At 48.7% G+C, this 13795-nt stretch overlaps 1 protein-coding gene across 5 annotated transcripts in view; it reads right to left on the bottom strand.

Annotated features, from left to right (window-relative positions):
- The window catches only part of ABR (ABR activator of RhoGEF and GTPase), a 298848-nt gene that overhangs the window by 71969 nt on the left and 213084 nt on the right, over positions 1 to 13795 (bottom strand). For all 5 annotated transcript variants that reach the window (XM_044000089.1, XM_044000092.1, XM_044000090.1 and 2 more), the window contains 6 exons: positions 13630 to 13751; positions 8124 to 8289; positions 3536 to 3658; positions 2956 to 3031; positions 1702 to 1806; positions 1077 to 1151 (listed from right to left, as the gene is read on the bottom strand). In XM_044000089.1, coding sequence (XP_043856024.1) covers positions 1077 to 1151; positions 1702 to 1806; positions 2956 to 3031; positions 3536 to 3658; positions 8124 to 8289; positions 13630 to 13751 — 667 coding nt within the window. The remainder of the gene's footprint in view (positions 1 to 1076; positions 1152 to 1701; positions 1807 to 2955; positions 3032 to 3535; positions 3659 to 8123; positions 8290 to 13629; positions 13752 to 13795) is intronic.

Genomic DNA, 13795 nt, shown 5'->3' with positions numbered 1-13795 from the left:
CACCTCTGGGCCTGATTGCCTGTGTCACCCTGGATGGCACCCCTCCCCCTTCCTGCCTCGAGCCTTTTCTTCTCCAGCTTAAAGATGCCCAGGTCCTCCGACTCATCCTTATAGGTCATGGTCTCAAAATCCTTCATCTCTCTTGTTCTCTGGTTACTCTCCAGCTCCTTCAGCTGTGGCATCCAACTTCGGAGGATGATTTTGGCCATCGCCCCTTTCTAACATCACCCAAACCGAGTGGTTTTGGGAGGAAGGAGAGAAGAGCCTTTTGTGGTCAGAGGAAGACAGGAGAAGCCCACCCAAGAGAGCCTTCCAGTGCGCAGCTACCCTGCTGGGGAGTGGTGTTTGAGGCTCCAAGCCTTCTTCCACATGGCTTCAAACTGGACAATTTGCTATTTCTGGAATTCAACATGCTGCCTCCCACCTCCGGGTAGCATTCATTGCCTAGGACGCGTTCCCTCGGATAGGGTGCTAGATTGGGAATCGGGAAACTCTAGATTCAAATTCCACCTCGGATATTTACCGCTTCTGTGACTCTGGGCAAGTTCCCTCTCTGCGCCTCAGTTTCCTCAAATGTAAAATGTAGGATGCTGGACTAGATGCTCTCTGAGGTCCCTTCCAACTCTAAATCGATGATCCCAGAGGTAGTGTGGTACAGTGGATAGGGTCCTACTGGATTGTGAGTCAGAAAGACCTAAGTTCAAACCCTAATTCAGACCCTTATTTGCTTTGGGGCTCTGGGCATGTGTCCTTAACTGATCTGTGCCTCAGTTTCCACCTCTGTTAGATAACAGGGTTGGACTCAAAGGTCCCTTCTAGCTCTAAATCTATGACTCTACAAGACACTTTGCTTCCCTGGGCCTCAGTTTCCCAATCTGTAAAACAGGAGTGCTAGAATAGATCAGCGCTATCTCCATGCTCCTGAGATACAAGTCCACACTCTGTGACTGCCTGGCCAGAGTTCTTTGATCAACAAGGAAACAGAGGCCCCGGTGAGTCCCCTAGAGTCACTCAGGGTGCTGGCAGCCCCTGCTTTTGGTGACTTTTTCTAAGGTCTGGAGCAGAGGGGCACTTACTGGCCGACTGCTTAAAGCCCTTGGCAGAGTGGACGATGACGTGCAGGAAGCCGTAGAGCCCCGGAGCCTCATCATCTGTAACAGAACAGAAGGATAAGATTTTCACCCGCACAAACCCGATGGGCTGCCCCAGGGTCTCTGGATTAGAGCCTTGGCCTCAACATTGGCACAAAACAAACTGACCAGTGCCTTGGTGCGACAGCACCACCTGGTGGTCACAAAAAACGTTGCCTGGAGCAATTCCACCCAATCCTAAGGCTCAGCAGAGTCCCACTAAAGGGCCTGGTTCTCGCACCCAGGGCTGGTGCCAGACAAAAACAGGTTGAAGCCAAAGCTTGATTCCAAATCCGCATCTCTGGGAATCACCCCCCTGCCCCTAGTCTCCCCCTCCCTCCCCAAGGACTAATGTTTTTCAGCCAACTCTTAGCCCACATAAAGTGATCCAGTCTGAACTGAACTACCTCCAGATCGGGCTCTGGTGATAAAAGTGCTCACCATTCAGGGCCCCTCCTTCCCCAGGTCAGGTATTTGCATTTTATCAGGGGCCCTCAGCATAATGGCTAGGGGTGCAAGGACCCAAAGGAAGGAGGGGCAGGGAGAGATGGAGAGTAGCTGACATCCTTACCATCTTTATTGCTGGTGACGGGAATATTATGAACAGTTCGTAGTTTGAAACAGGACCCTGTGAGGACCTGGAGCTCCACGGAACTCAAGACAAATGCCTGGAGATCTGAAAGTAAAGCAGAGGGGGTGGGGAGGTGAGCAGCATCATCACCACAGGTCCACTGAGGCCTCCTTCTCTTCTGTGAGGAGTTAAGTGAATGAGGAAGAGGAAAGCACTGGATTTAGGGGCACTGGAGGTCCTCGTGATTGGGAATGCAAGGGGAAGACATGACTGCCTCACAGAAAGAGCACTGATACGAGCCAGGAGGGCCCATGCTCAAATCTTGGCTCTTGTGCTTTCTACCTGCGTGGTGCTGGGCTAATCATTTCACCTGCTGGGGTCTCAATCTCTTCATTTGTAAAATGAGACAGTCCAACTTGATGGGTTCTGAGGCCCCCTCCCATTCTCAGAAGGGCAACAACCTGTAGACAACCCATGAGGAGGGAGTGTACAAGGGGAGCCAAGAAAGGGCCCTGGGGTAAAAATGCCACATGATGACAATGGGCCTAATCTCTTCCTTTGTAAAAGGAGGGGAATGGGACCTGCCCCACCTTCCTCACAGGGGACAGAAAGGGAAAGAGGGAGAGTAGAAACAGATAGACAGAGAGAGAAGGAAACAGAGGAGAGGAGAGAGAATGGGAGAGGTGGAGGGAGAGGGAGAGATGGAAGAGAGGAGAGAGAAACAGAGAGACAGAGACAGACAGTAGTAGAGAAGGAGAGGGAAGGGGGAGGGAGACAGGAAAAGAGAAAGAATGGGAGAGAGGGAGGGAGACAGAGATACAGAGAGAAGAGGGAGAGACAAACAGCAAGAGAGAGGGAGGGGGAGAGACAGAGAGAGACAGAGGAGAGAGGGAGGGAGACAGAGAAGAGAAAATGGGAGAGAGGGAAGAAGAGAGAATGAGAGAGAAAGGAGGGGGAGAGACAGAGATGAACAGGCAGCAAGAGAGGAGATGGAGGGAGAGAGAGATAGGGAGGAGAGCAAATGGGAGAGAGGAGGGAGTGAGAGGGATAGGAAGAGACAGAAGGAAGAGGGGAGAAAGACAGAGAGAGGCAAGAGGGAAGTAGAGGAGAAAGAATGGGAGAGAGGGGAGAAGAGAGAAAGAATAAAAGGCTGAAAACGTGTGAGGTGATGATGTTATTTCTATGCCACAGACTGGTCAAGCCCCCCCCCCCACCCCCCGCCCCGCGCTGCCCATCAGGAGGGTAGGACTTTACCCTTCTTCTGTAGTTTCTGAATCGCTTCTCTCCACTCCGACCTCTCATAGTCTGAAGACAGGAGGAACAGGTAGCTCTAAAGAGAGGAGATGAGAATTCATGGGCACAGCTGTGGCCAGGGTCTTCCCAGTGGCTCCCAGTGGCTTTCAAGGAGGAAGTGACATCAGAGGGACTTGGTGGGTGAGCTAAGCCACAGAAACATTTCTCAGAACTGCCGTCACCTGGGCAGGGAGGGGGCCGCTTCCTCACCTTGCCCCTACATGGCTCTGTAGGAGACAGAGCTCTAGGCTTCCAATCCAGGAGTGTCGCCTCAGATGCTGGGTGACCCTGGATTCCCCTGGGCCTCCGTTTCCACACTTGTCAAAGGAGAGGATTGGTTCTGACAACCTCTAAGTCCCCTTACAGCCTTTTAAATCTAGAACTCTATGAGGGAGGCAATCTTGACTGGACAGCAAAGGACACTGACCCCTCCCACCTTTCCCAGCCCCAGCTGCCTTCCCGAGTGAAAGGCTCGAAGGTTCCGTTCCCAGACACCTCGGCCTGGGCTGGGTCCCAAACTATCCCAGGCTGGCCTGCTCACCTTTCCATTGCGGTTATGGATCCGGAAGGGGATTGTTGGGGAATTCAGCAGCAGTAAGAATTCATTCTCAAACATTTTCTTCTTTAACCTCTCAATAGCTCGACTCTGACCTTTGCCGGCTCTCTGCAGGGCACAAAAGGAGGGACCCCAAAGTCACCCATGCTCTTCAACTCGGGTCCCTAGAGAAAAGGTCTTCCCCAGGACCCTCCCCACCTGGAGTGGGATGGCAGGAAGAGAGCTGGTTGTGGAGTCTGGAGAGCTGGGTTCAAATCCTACCCAGAAAACTTACTACCAGTGTGATCTCGGATGAGTTACTTCCCTCTATGGGAATCAGTTTCCTTATCAGTAACATGAGGGGGTTGGACAAGATGGCCTCAGAGGTCCCTTCTGGCCCTAGGTCTAGGATCCCATGCCAGTCAACATCCCCATGTACAAGCCAATCAGATGAGAGAAGCTGGCCTGGGGGGATACAACTCGGGCACTTTAATAGGGAAACCTTTCCAATTGCCGAGGGGGCCCAGAGTTCAGGATCCTAAGGAAAGCACAGCCCTAGCTAGAACTGTGGCCCATGTTTCCCCGCCACCATGTTCTTGCTTATGCTGTTCTCTCCCCCTGGAATGCCTTCTCTTCTACTTGAAAACTTATCAGTGTTTGCGTTTGTTCAGAGATCTCAATGCTGGGCCTCTTCACCAAGGAGGTTCAAAGACAGACTGCCACTTTGGCAGGGGTGGGCGAGCAGCAGAGACCTGGAAATGAAGTAGGCACCCTCTTGGGGAATGTTGGTACATGAATAAAATGGAGGGACTACTGTGTCATAAGGATGAGTATGAAGGAACCAGGGATGTGTTTTATATAATAATAACACAAAGAAAAATAATGATGATGACATATTATTCCACACTGTTTCTAAAACTTTTGTCTTCTTTTTATCCTCTGTTTCTAAGTTGCCTTTTTTTATATTATTCTTTTTTTTTCTTTTGGCAGGGCAATGGGGGTTAGGTGACTTGCCCAAGGTCACACAGCTAGTAAGTGTCAAGTGTCTAAGGCCAGATTTGAACTCAGGTACTCCTAAATCCAGGGCTGGTGCTTTATCCACTGCGCCACCTAGCTGCCCCTATCCTCTGTTTCCAAGTAAAATTTCCCTTTGAAAACTTCTAACCTTGAAATGAGGTGAGGGACAGATTGGTTTAGACCTAGATCAGGGTGGGCAGGGAGAACAGCAGAGTCTGAAGTGATTCCAGTTTGGGGCCCTTGGGCCCCTTTGGTGACGGTCTGGTGAGGCCTATGGATCCCTTGTCACAATAAGAAAAGGTCCCAATGAACAGGCCCCATTATTTGAATTCTCACTACTCAAAGTGTAATTATATGTAAAACAAGGTCATAAGTTTCAGCCCAAGGGACATGGTCTAATAATGTGACTCATTGTTTGAAGTACTTGGGATCTGGTTGTGAGGTTTTTCCATGCACAAAACATTTTCTCTCTGTCTCTCTCTCTCGACATAGATATAGATACATAAATAGATAGATAGACAGACAGACAGACAGCTAGATAGATATATAGCTAGATAGACAGATAGATAAATATATAGATATATATAGATAAATATATAGATATATAGATATAGATATAGATAGATTTTTGGGGGAGGCAATTGGGGTTAAGTGACTTGCCCGGGGTCATATAGCTAGTAAGTATTAAGTGTCTGAGGCTGGATTTGAACTCAGGTCCTCCTGAATCCAGGGCCAGTATTCTATCCACCGCACCCCCTAGCTGCCCTGATAGATAGATATTTTAAAACTCACAGGCCTTCGGATAAGATCCCCGCCTCCCTAGATACACAAATACCCCACCCCCCTCAGCCTCATCATCCCTTCTCTCCTTCTCTCCAGGCACAGGAGAGATATCCTATGCTTTCCCACCTCTGCTAGGACTTTGCTCCAGCACTCTATCATCCCCTCTCTATTCCATAGCCTCAACCTCTCCGCACTCTCTCCTTTTCCATCTGCGTATGCACATGCTCAGGCCTCCCCAATTCTGAAATGAAGTCATTCTGCCAAACTCTGAGCCCTTCCAGGCACTGTCCCTTTGCTCCTCTTCATCTTCCCTACTCAGCTTGTCTACACCCAATGCTTCAGCTTGCTCAATACATGCTCTCTTGAACATCTTTAGTTGGGCTTCTACCCCTACCACCCTATAGAAACTGCTTGTAGAGGCGGCTGGGTGGTGCAGTGAATAAAGCACCGGCCCTTGTAGTCAGGAGGGACCTGAGTTCAAATCCTGATTCAGATACATACTAGCTGTGTGACCCACGACAAGTCACTTGACCATGACTGCCCCCCCCAAACCCCCCCAAACAAACAAATACAAAGAAGCTGCTTGTTAAGGGCACCAATGATCATCAACCCCAAAGGCCTCATCTCCTTTTCCTTCTCTGTTGCTTTGGACACTGGTGGCCACTGCTTCTTGGTCCCTCTCTTCTCACCTCTCATCACTCCTTTTTGGGCTCCTGACCCTCTTTCTGATCCTTTACCATGGCATTTGGCCGTCTTCTCTCTTGGCAATCTCATTCACTCCCACAGTGCCAACTGCCACCTCTATGAGGATGCCTCTCATCTTTAGCTCTCCATCCTTGATCTCTCACCTGAATTCCAGACCCTCATCACCAGCTGCCTCAAGGGCAGGGATGGGGATCCATGGCCCCAGATTTAAGAGGGAGTGAGAATTCAGTTGGGAACAATCGCTTCTTTATTTTGGTGGTTGGTTATCTGTGTAATCCTGCATATTTTGTTTTATGAATTTTAAAAACATGAGTCTGAGAAGGGGTTCACAGGCATCACCAGACACTGTGAGTGGGTCCAGAACATAGGAAAGGTTCAGAACCCCTGATCTCTGACATCCCTGCTGGGTTGTCCTGGTTGTACCTCAAACACACTATACTCCAAACTCAACTCATTATATTTCTTTGAAATCGATTTCTTCTTCTGACTTTCTCATTTTCCTCCGGTGTACCACTATTCACCCAGTCTCTCATGTTTATAATCTCAGTGCTCTCTTTGATTCTTCTGTTTTCCTCCTTGCCTCCTTTATCCAATTATTTACCAAGTCCTGTAAATTCTATCTGTACAACCTGCCTAGGACAGTCTCTCTCTGTCTTCCATGTCGTCTGCTGTAATAGCCTCTACACGTACCGCCTATTCTTTCTCCGCCTCTATGCTCCCAATCCATCTCTCACATTGTTTGCCAGAGTCCAATGAGGCCGACTGTCACTTCTTCACTCAAAAATCCCCTGGGGTCTCCTACTCTATCCCAAGTGGTTGAAATGCTTCTGCCTGGTATTGAAGGTCTTCCACAACCTGGTGCCAACCTACTATTTCCAGCCATATTTTATATGATTTAGATAATTAACTACTAAACTGTGATCATTCAATTAATCAACTGACAAGCATTTATGATGTGCTAAGGATGTAAAATAGGCCCTGCCCTCAAGGATCTTATATTCTGTTGGGAAGACAGCATGCGTGAATAACTAGGTACAGGAGAAATATGGGCTGATTTGGGGTGGGAGGCCCCCAGCTGAAAGTATGAGGGTGGGGATGAAGACAGAGCTTGAACTGAGCTTTGAAGGAATCCAGGATTTGAAGCAGCAGAGGTGCAGAAGGAATGCCTTCAAGGGGACGGGAGATGAAATGTCAGAGGTGAGGAACACCAGAAGGCTGGTGGTTGTGAAGGGGAATCGAGGGTGGATCTGGAGAGGCAGACTGAAGACAGCTCATGAAGGGTCCTACACACCCGACAGAGTCATGTTCATTTAAACCTGGAGACAATAAGAAGGCACTGGGATTGATTAGGGGCATGACAGGGCCAGACCTGCACTTTGGCAGCTGTGTGGAAGATGGATGGGACAAGGGAGAGGTTTGAGGAAGGGGGACCAATCGGGAGACTCTGCAAGAATCCAGGAGAGGGGTGATGAGGGCGTGTACCATGTTGGTGTGGCTGCATGAGTGGAGAGAAAGGGGCAGAAGCAAGGGCTGGCCATCCTAGTCCCCTGTCCCCAACCATTTCCACCTGGGTCCCATCCTACCCATCGCTACTGCCTTCCACATAACAGCCAGAACACGTGGCACCTCTCAACCTCTCTACCCTTTTCTGTATTACCAGGTCCTCAAAACTTAACATCTCTGTGAAACCTTCCATGAATGACCCCATCTGGCCAGCACTCCCAACACTCACCCTGCACTATAACCAATTTTATTTGGTGGACTTGGGAGTCCAAGGTTGTGGGTTCAAATCCAGGCTCAGTCAGCGTAAGACAAGGAGTCATGAAGAGGTGAGTTCAAATCCTGCTTCAGACACTAGTTGTATGACCCAGGACAAGTGATTTAAACCTGACTCAGTTTCTTATCTATAAAATAAGGGGGGAGGGGTCATGCTCAACCGCCTCCAGGGTCCTTTTCAGCTTCAAATATATGATCCCACAACCTTAGGTGATGTTATTAAACCTTTTCAGGCTTCCCAGCCAGCAATGGTCCCTGGGGTGCAGTGTGTGTGTGTGTGTGTGTGGGGGGGGGTGTTACTAGTTCTTCTTACCTCCTTCTGGATTTCACTCTTGAGAGCTGAGATCTTCATCTTCATGTCCTCCAGTTCATGGTCTGGGAAGGGGTGCACTTGGGGGCTGGGTTCTGACTCCTCCGGGGATGGGAAAACCAGGTCTGCCAGTGGGATATACCACTTGCAGTCATACTGCTGGTGTTTCCTACAAAGAGATAGTGGGGGAGACACAGGAGGGCATGAGCTGTTGGGGCAGCCCCCCTCAGCTGCTTCTCCAGCCAATCAAAATGGCAGTATGAGGCAGCCTCTGTGCCATGGTGATTGGAGGGTGACACAGTCCCAAGAGCCTCGAATGTGGAATAAGGAGACCTGTTGTTGAAATCCTGCATGAACCAGAGAAGCAAAACCCTCTCAGCCTTTGTTTCCTCAGTTATAAAACAGGGACAATGAATGAAATATGACCTACCCCTCAAAGGGTTGCTGTGAAACTGTAAAACACTGCAGAAAGGTGCGTCATTGCTTTTCTAAGGGGGCTGGGGTGTGATCCCTGATTTACTGGATGGGATCCCCAATCCATGGCTCTGCAGTCAAGAGGGCTCAGGTTCAAATGCTGCCACTGTCATTTAGTATGACCTTGGGCAAGGGACAACCTCCCTGGCCTCAATTTCCTCAACTATAAAATATGAGGGTTGAGGGGCAGTTAGGTGGCAAAGTAGATATGGCATCGGCCCCAGATTTAGGAGGATCTGAGGTCAAATCTGGCCTCAGACCCTTGACACTTACTAGCTGTGTGATCCTGGGCAAGTCACTTAACCCCAATTGACTCACCAAAAAAAAAAGGGGGGGTTGGGCTATCTCAATGGCCTCTGATGTTGCTCCCAACTCTGGATCTGAAGCTATGATTTTGTTTGTTTGTTTGTTTTTTTGTTCAGGCAATGGGGGTTAAGTGACTTGCCCAGGGTCACACAGCTAGTAAGTGTCAAGTGTCTGAGGCTGGATTTGAACTCAGGTACTCATGAATACAGGGCTGGTGCTTTAACCACTGCGCCATCTAGCTGCCCCCTGAAGCTATGATTATAGGACTTGAGATCTGTTTGGAAGCACCCCCCACCCCAGTATAAATTCGATCTGGCTGGCACCCTAGAGAGAATGCAGACACCTTCATTGTGTGATAAAATGATGGGATTTAGCAGATACTCAAAGATTAATCTAAATTGACTGGATTAAGTGAGAGTGATTGGCTTTGCTGATTAGCCTCCTTCAAGTTAATTAGATTGTAACCACACGTGGCCAGCCCTTAAGAAGGTATTGTTCTCAGAAGCTAAGGACTTTGAACTCAACTGAGACCACCTTCCAGTCCAGTGAACAGTAGATTTGGATGATGCTAGCCAATCAGCTTGAAGCAGTGTGTAAGGACCGCCTCTGCTCTGGACCTATAAAAAGCTTCCACACTCAGTTTAAAGAGAATTCATGATTGAAGCAGGCTCGTGGCGGAGGACTTGAGGAAGAACCCGACCAGGCTGGAACTCTAGGCTAGATAGGCCTTTTCTTAACTTTCTGAACTCCACGTGAATACCTGGTATGCTTTAATAAATGCTTAATGCCCAAAGACAGGTGCTAAGGCTTCTAATTTAAGGTGACCACACATTTAGATTTTAAACATCACAACTGGGTTTCAGAGACTGCAGCAGCCTGCACTTCCTGAGGAGGGACTCCCATCAGAGGCGCTGGCCTATAAAGGAGGTGATAAGCAGCTCTCAGCCCTTTCCTCCTCTGTCCTTTTCCCTGTTCAGAAGACAGACCAGGGTCCAGCAGAGGAGAGCTGCATTCTGTCTTCACTAGGGAGGTGAGGGGAGAGTGCAGTTTCTCCTTCTCCTAGAACCTGGCAATGGCTGCCTTGAGAGAGGGTAAACACGTGGCACTTACTGCTTTCCGAGTACAGGTCGGAGACAAAAGCTATGTTATCTTTTCTTTTATGCTGACCCATATGGCCCAAAAGAGACCATGGGAAATATTTCTGAACCCCACCTTCCTGTGTAAAAGAGGGAAGATGGAGTTCCTAGGTAGCATTATGTCGGAATTTAGCCTTCCAACTAGAAAGGAGATTTCCTGGGCAGTGCCAGTCTTGAGAGTTGCTTTGTGGGTAACCACAAGCATAAAAGCTTGGGGACCAGATTTTCTAGAGAGACAGACGGGGACTTCCTGGTGCTGTGTCCTACTCAGAGAAAGATGCTCACACAAGTGTGTCTATGCCCCTCCCCTTTAAGGTTAATTCCCTTTTGAGGGGAGTTTATGGTCTCTGAATATTTCATGTGTTTCTGTATCTACCAGAGAGCACATTGTTTTCTGTATTTTCTGAAGAGTGAAATGAAGACTGTCCTACCTCATATGCATTACTGCTCCCTTTAGGGCCTTTACAGGAGCAAGGATCCTATTACTCCTATTTGGGGAGACCTAAACATAAGCTGTGGGCAGCTAGGTGGAGCATCAGGTAGAGTTACAGACCTGGAGTCAGGAAGACTCAATCTTCCTGAGTTTAAACGTGGTCTCAGACACTCACTAGCTGTGTGACCCTGGACAAGTCACTTAACCCTGTTTGCCTTAGTTTCCTCATCTGTAAAATGAACTGGAGAAAGAATGAAATGACAAACCACTCCAGTAACTTTGCCAAGAAAACCCCAAATGGGGTCATGAAGAATTGGACAGAACCAAACAATGAACAACAAAAACATAAGCTATAACCTAACATATGTGTTGGAGATTTCCTTTGGCGGAAACTCCACGGATGGGGAATAAGAAGCCAGAGAGAAAATAACAATCAGTTCAGGTCCTCAGTATTAGATTATTTGGTCCCAGGAATTTGGGGCCTCAGATTACAATACCAAAATTACCTACTCTGTGCTTAGCACTGTTCTGGGCAGTGTGTGGGCATGTGTATTATATGTGTACATGTGCACATATGTGTATGCTTGTATGTATGTGTGTATGGGAAAAGAGGTACAAAAGAAGTAGACATTCGCTTATCTCTTCCGCATCATGACTTTCCCCACTACAGTTTTGATATATCACAGATTGGCATGAAAAATTATATGGGAATTTTGAGATCTGCGGAAGCCAAAGATGACACTTGAAGTCCAGGCCAGCAAGCAACAAAGACAAATACTTAACCCTGATTTTACAATGAGGTACTATCATAAAAGAAAAAAGAAAAAAAAAATCAGACCTTCTCTGGTACAAAGAAAGGGTTGAAAAAAGGTTTTTACTCCCCTGAGCCCTGGGATGTGGAAGGGCATTTACATGCAGTCACTGGACTCATGGAATTTACAGCTTAACTGGAGCGACATGAAGAATACCCACAAAACCATTTGAAAATGCCACATGGTAAGTGTGCAGCGTTGCAAGAGAACATCAAGCGCATCAAGCAAAGTGCACCCAGCATGGGAGGGGCTCCCTCTGGGCCCTCCCAGAGAGGTTCTAGCTTCAGTCTGGAGGATGTTCTAAGAGATGCCTGGCCCAAAAATATGGATGACCCTAAAGGGCTGCCTGAAGTCAGGAAGATCTAAGTTCAAACCCTGCCTTAGGCACTGACCCTGGGACCCTCTGGATCTACAAGGGCATCATTCTAAAGCAATGGGTTCTGGGAATGAACCACCCCTTCCCTCCTTGTGGACGGCAATGCTGACATCAGCTGAGGAACCTGGAACAACGGGAACCATCCAGGGACTTTGGGGAATGTTTCCCTGGTCGGGGAGAGGAGCTGTGGTTAGAGAATGCGGAAGAAGCACAGTCCTGGAAGTTAAAAGATGGAGCAGAGCGGGGTGGCTAGGTGGCACAGTGGATAGAGCACCAGCCCTGGAGTCAGGAGGACCTGAGTTCAAATCCAGCCTCAGACACTTAACACTTACTAGCTGTGTGACCCTGGGCAAGTCACTTAACCCCAATTGCCTCACTAAAAACAAACAAAAAAAAAGATGGAGCAGAGGAGAAGCTAGGCAACAAAGGGGGAAGAAAGGGTTTGGGATGTGGTCAGGGAGGGGCAGAAGGGTGAGCGGCTCCTGAAATGGGAGACGGTACTCAATATGTCTGCTCTAAAAACGTGTTTCACTTTATTCACTTTACTGAGGGATGATCATAGGATCAGAGCAGGAAGAGACCTCAGGGACCACAGAGTTCAACTCCTTTGTTTTACAGATGGGGAAACTGAGGCCCAGAGAGGTAAAAGGACTTGGCCAGATAGTAAGGGTCTGTGGAAGGATTTGAATCCAGGTCTCACTGACTCCAAGCCCAGTGCCCAATGCATTATACCATGGTTCCCCTAACAACACCATCATGAGAAACTGAACCTCTGTCATGGGGTTCACTGAGAGCAAGGAGGGATTTAGCCAAAGACCACAGGGGCTGCCACCCCCAGCACTGAGCAGTGCCAGCCTATGGCCATGAAAGGCAGGCCTCTTCTGGCCTGAGGACACCTCTGGAGGGTCCTGACCCCCCATCAGGCTGTTCTCCCTGCCTGCTGACCCCTCGGCTCACTCTGCCTTAGGGGATGGTTTAGAATCAGCATGACATCATGGATTGATGGCCGGGCTTCAAGAATCAAGAGGCCTGGGTTTGAATCTGTGTGTCTCCTTACTAACTGGATGATTCTGGACAAGTCATTTGACTTCCAGAGCCTCTTGGCTTCCTCGTTCATAAAGTGGGGACAGAGAAACCCACCCTGATCTCACAGGGCTGTGGGGAGGAAAGTGTTTTGTAAGCCTTAAAAGCCTCCTGTAAATGGGAGTCATTCAAGTGATCCTGCCTCCTCCATCAACCACCTCTGAATGACTGGGGTGCAGTGGAAAGAGGGGTGGGAAAGCCAGACTCTCCCTGCCCCGGGGAGACGTGTGCAGTATGGCCCAGGGCCCAGCAGTGACCTTGGCCGCAGGCTTCTTTCTTAGGCACATATCAGGGCGGACAGTACAGACAAACATTTAACCTTGACTTTTTAAGTTAAACAAATGAAAACAATAAAAAATAATTTTAAAAAGCAAAAAGAAACGAGGGGATTGGATCAAACAGCTTTTAAGGGTCCTTCCAGGTCTAGGCCTAGGATCTAAGTCACTTCGTCTTCCTGGGCCTCGGTTTCCTTTTCTGTAAAACAAGGAATCTGGACTCAATGGCTTTTGAGGTCCTTTCCTGCTCTAGATATAGGAGCCTCTCATTCTACTCCAGAATATACTGCTCTCTTTCTTTGACTCATGGACAGGTATCTAGACCAAGTAGAGACTCTCTCGGATGGTCCCAATTGGGCATTCTTGTTTCTCCAGCTGGATTTTGGGGGCCTCTGGGGCTACAACCATGTTGAGACTTTTTATAATGCCAGCACTAGGCATAAAGTGAGCACTCCACAGTCACTAGTGGAATTAAATGAGAGGAGCCATGCCTGAGTGTGCATGCATGTGTATGCGCCTGTGTATGTGTATATAGAGTGCTTCATTGGTCCAGTCTCCTCCCATTGCTTCCCCACCTTCCACCCCCGTCACAGCCTGGGCCCTGCCTGCCTCACCCCACGGATGTCTTCTTCAGCTTGGCACACAGCAGGACGTCTGTGAAGAGGAAAACATGTCGAAGCTTCCTTGAACTCTCAGCCATCTCCACGAGGAACCCATCCTTCACCAGCTGCCGGGTCTGATGGAAGATAGCACCAACCCAGCCTTGATCAGAGCCATGCT

This window comes from Dromiciops gliroides, chromosome 4 (assembly GCF_019393635.1).
Source record: "Dromiciops gliroides isolate mDroGli1 chromosome 4, mDroGli1.pri, whole genome shotgun sequence".
NCBI lineage: Eukaryota > Metazoa > Chordata > Mammalia > Microbiotheria > Microbiotheriidae > Dromiciops > Dromiciops gliroides.
Note: the sequence above shows the minus strand (reverse complement) of the source record. Positions and strands in the feature narration are given on the sequence as shown.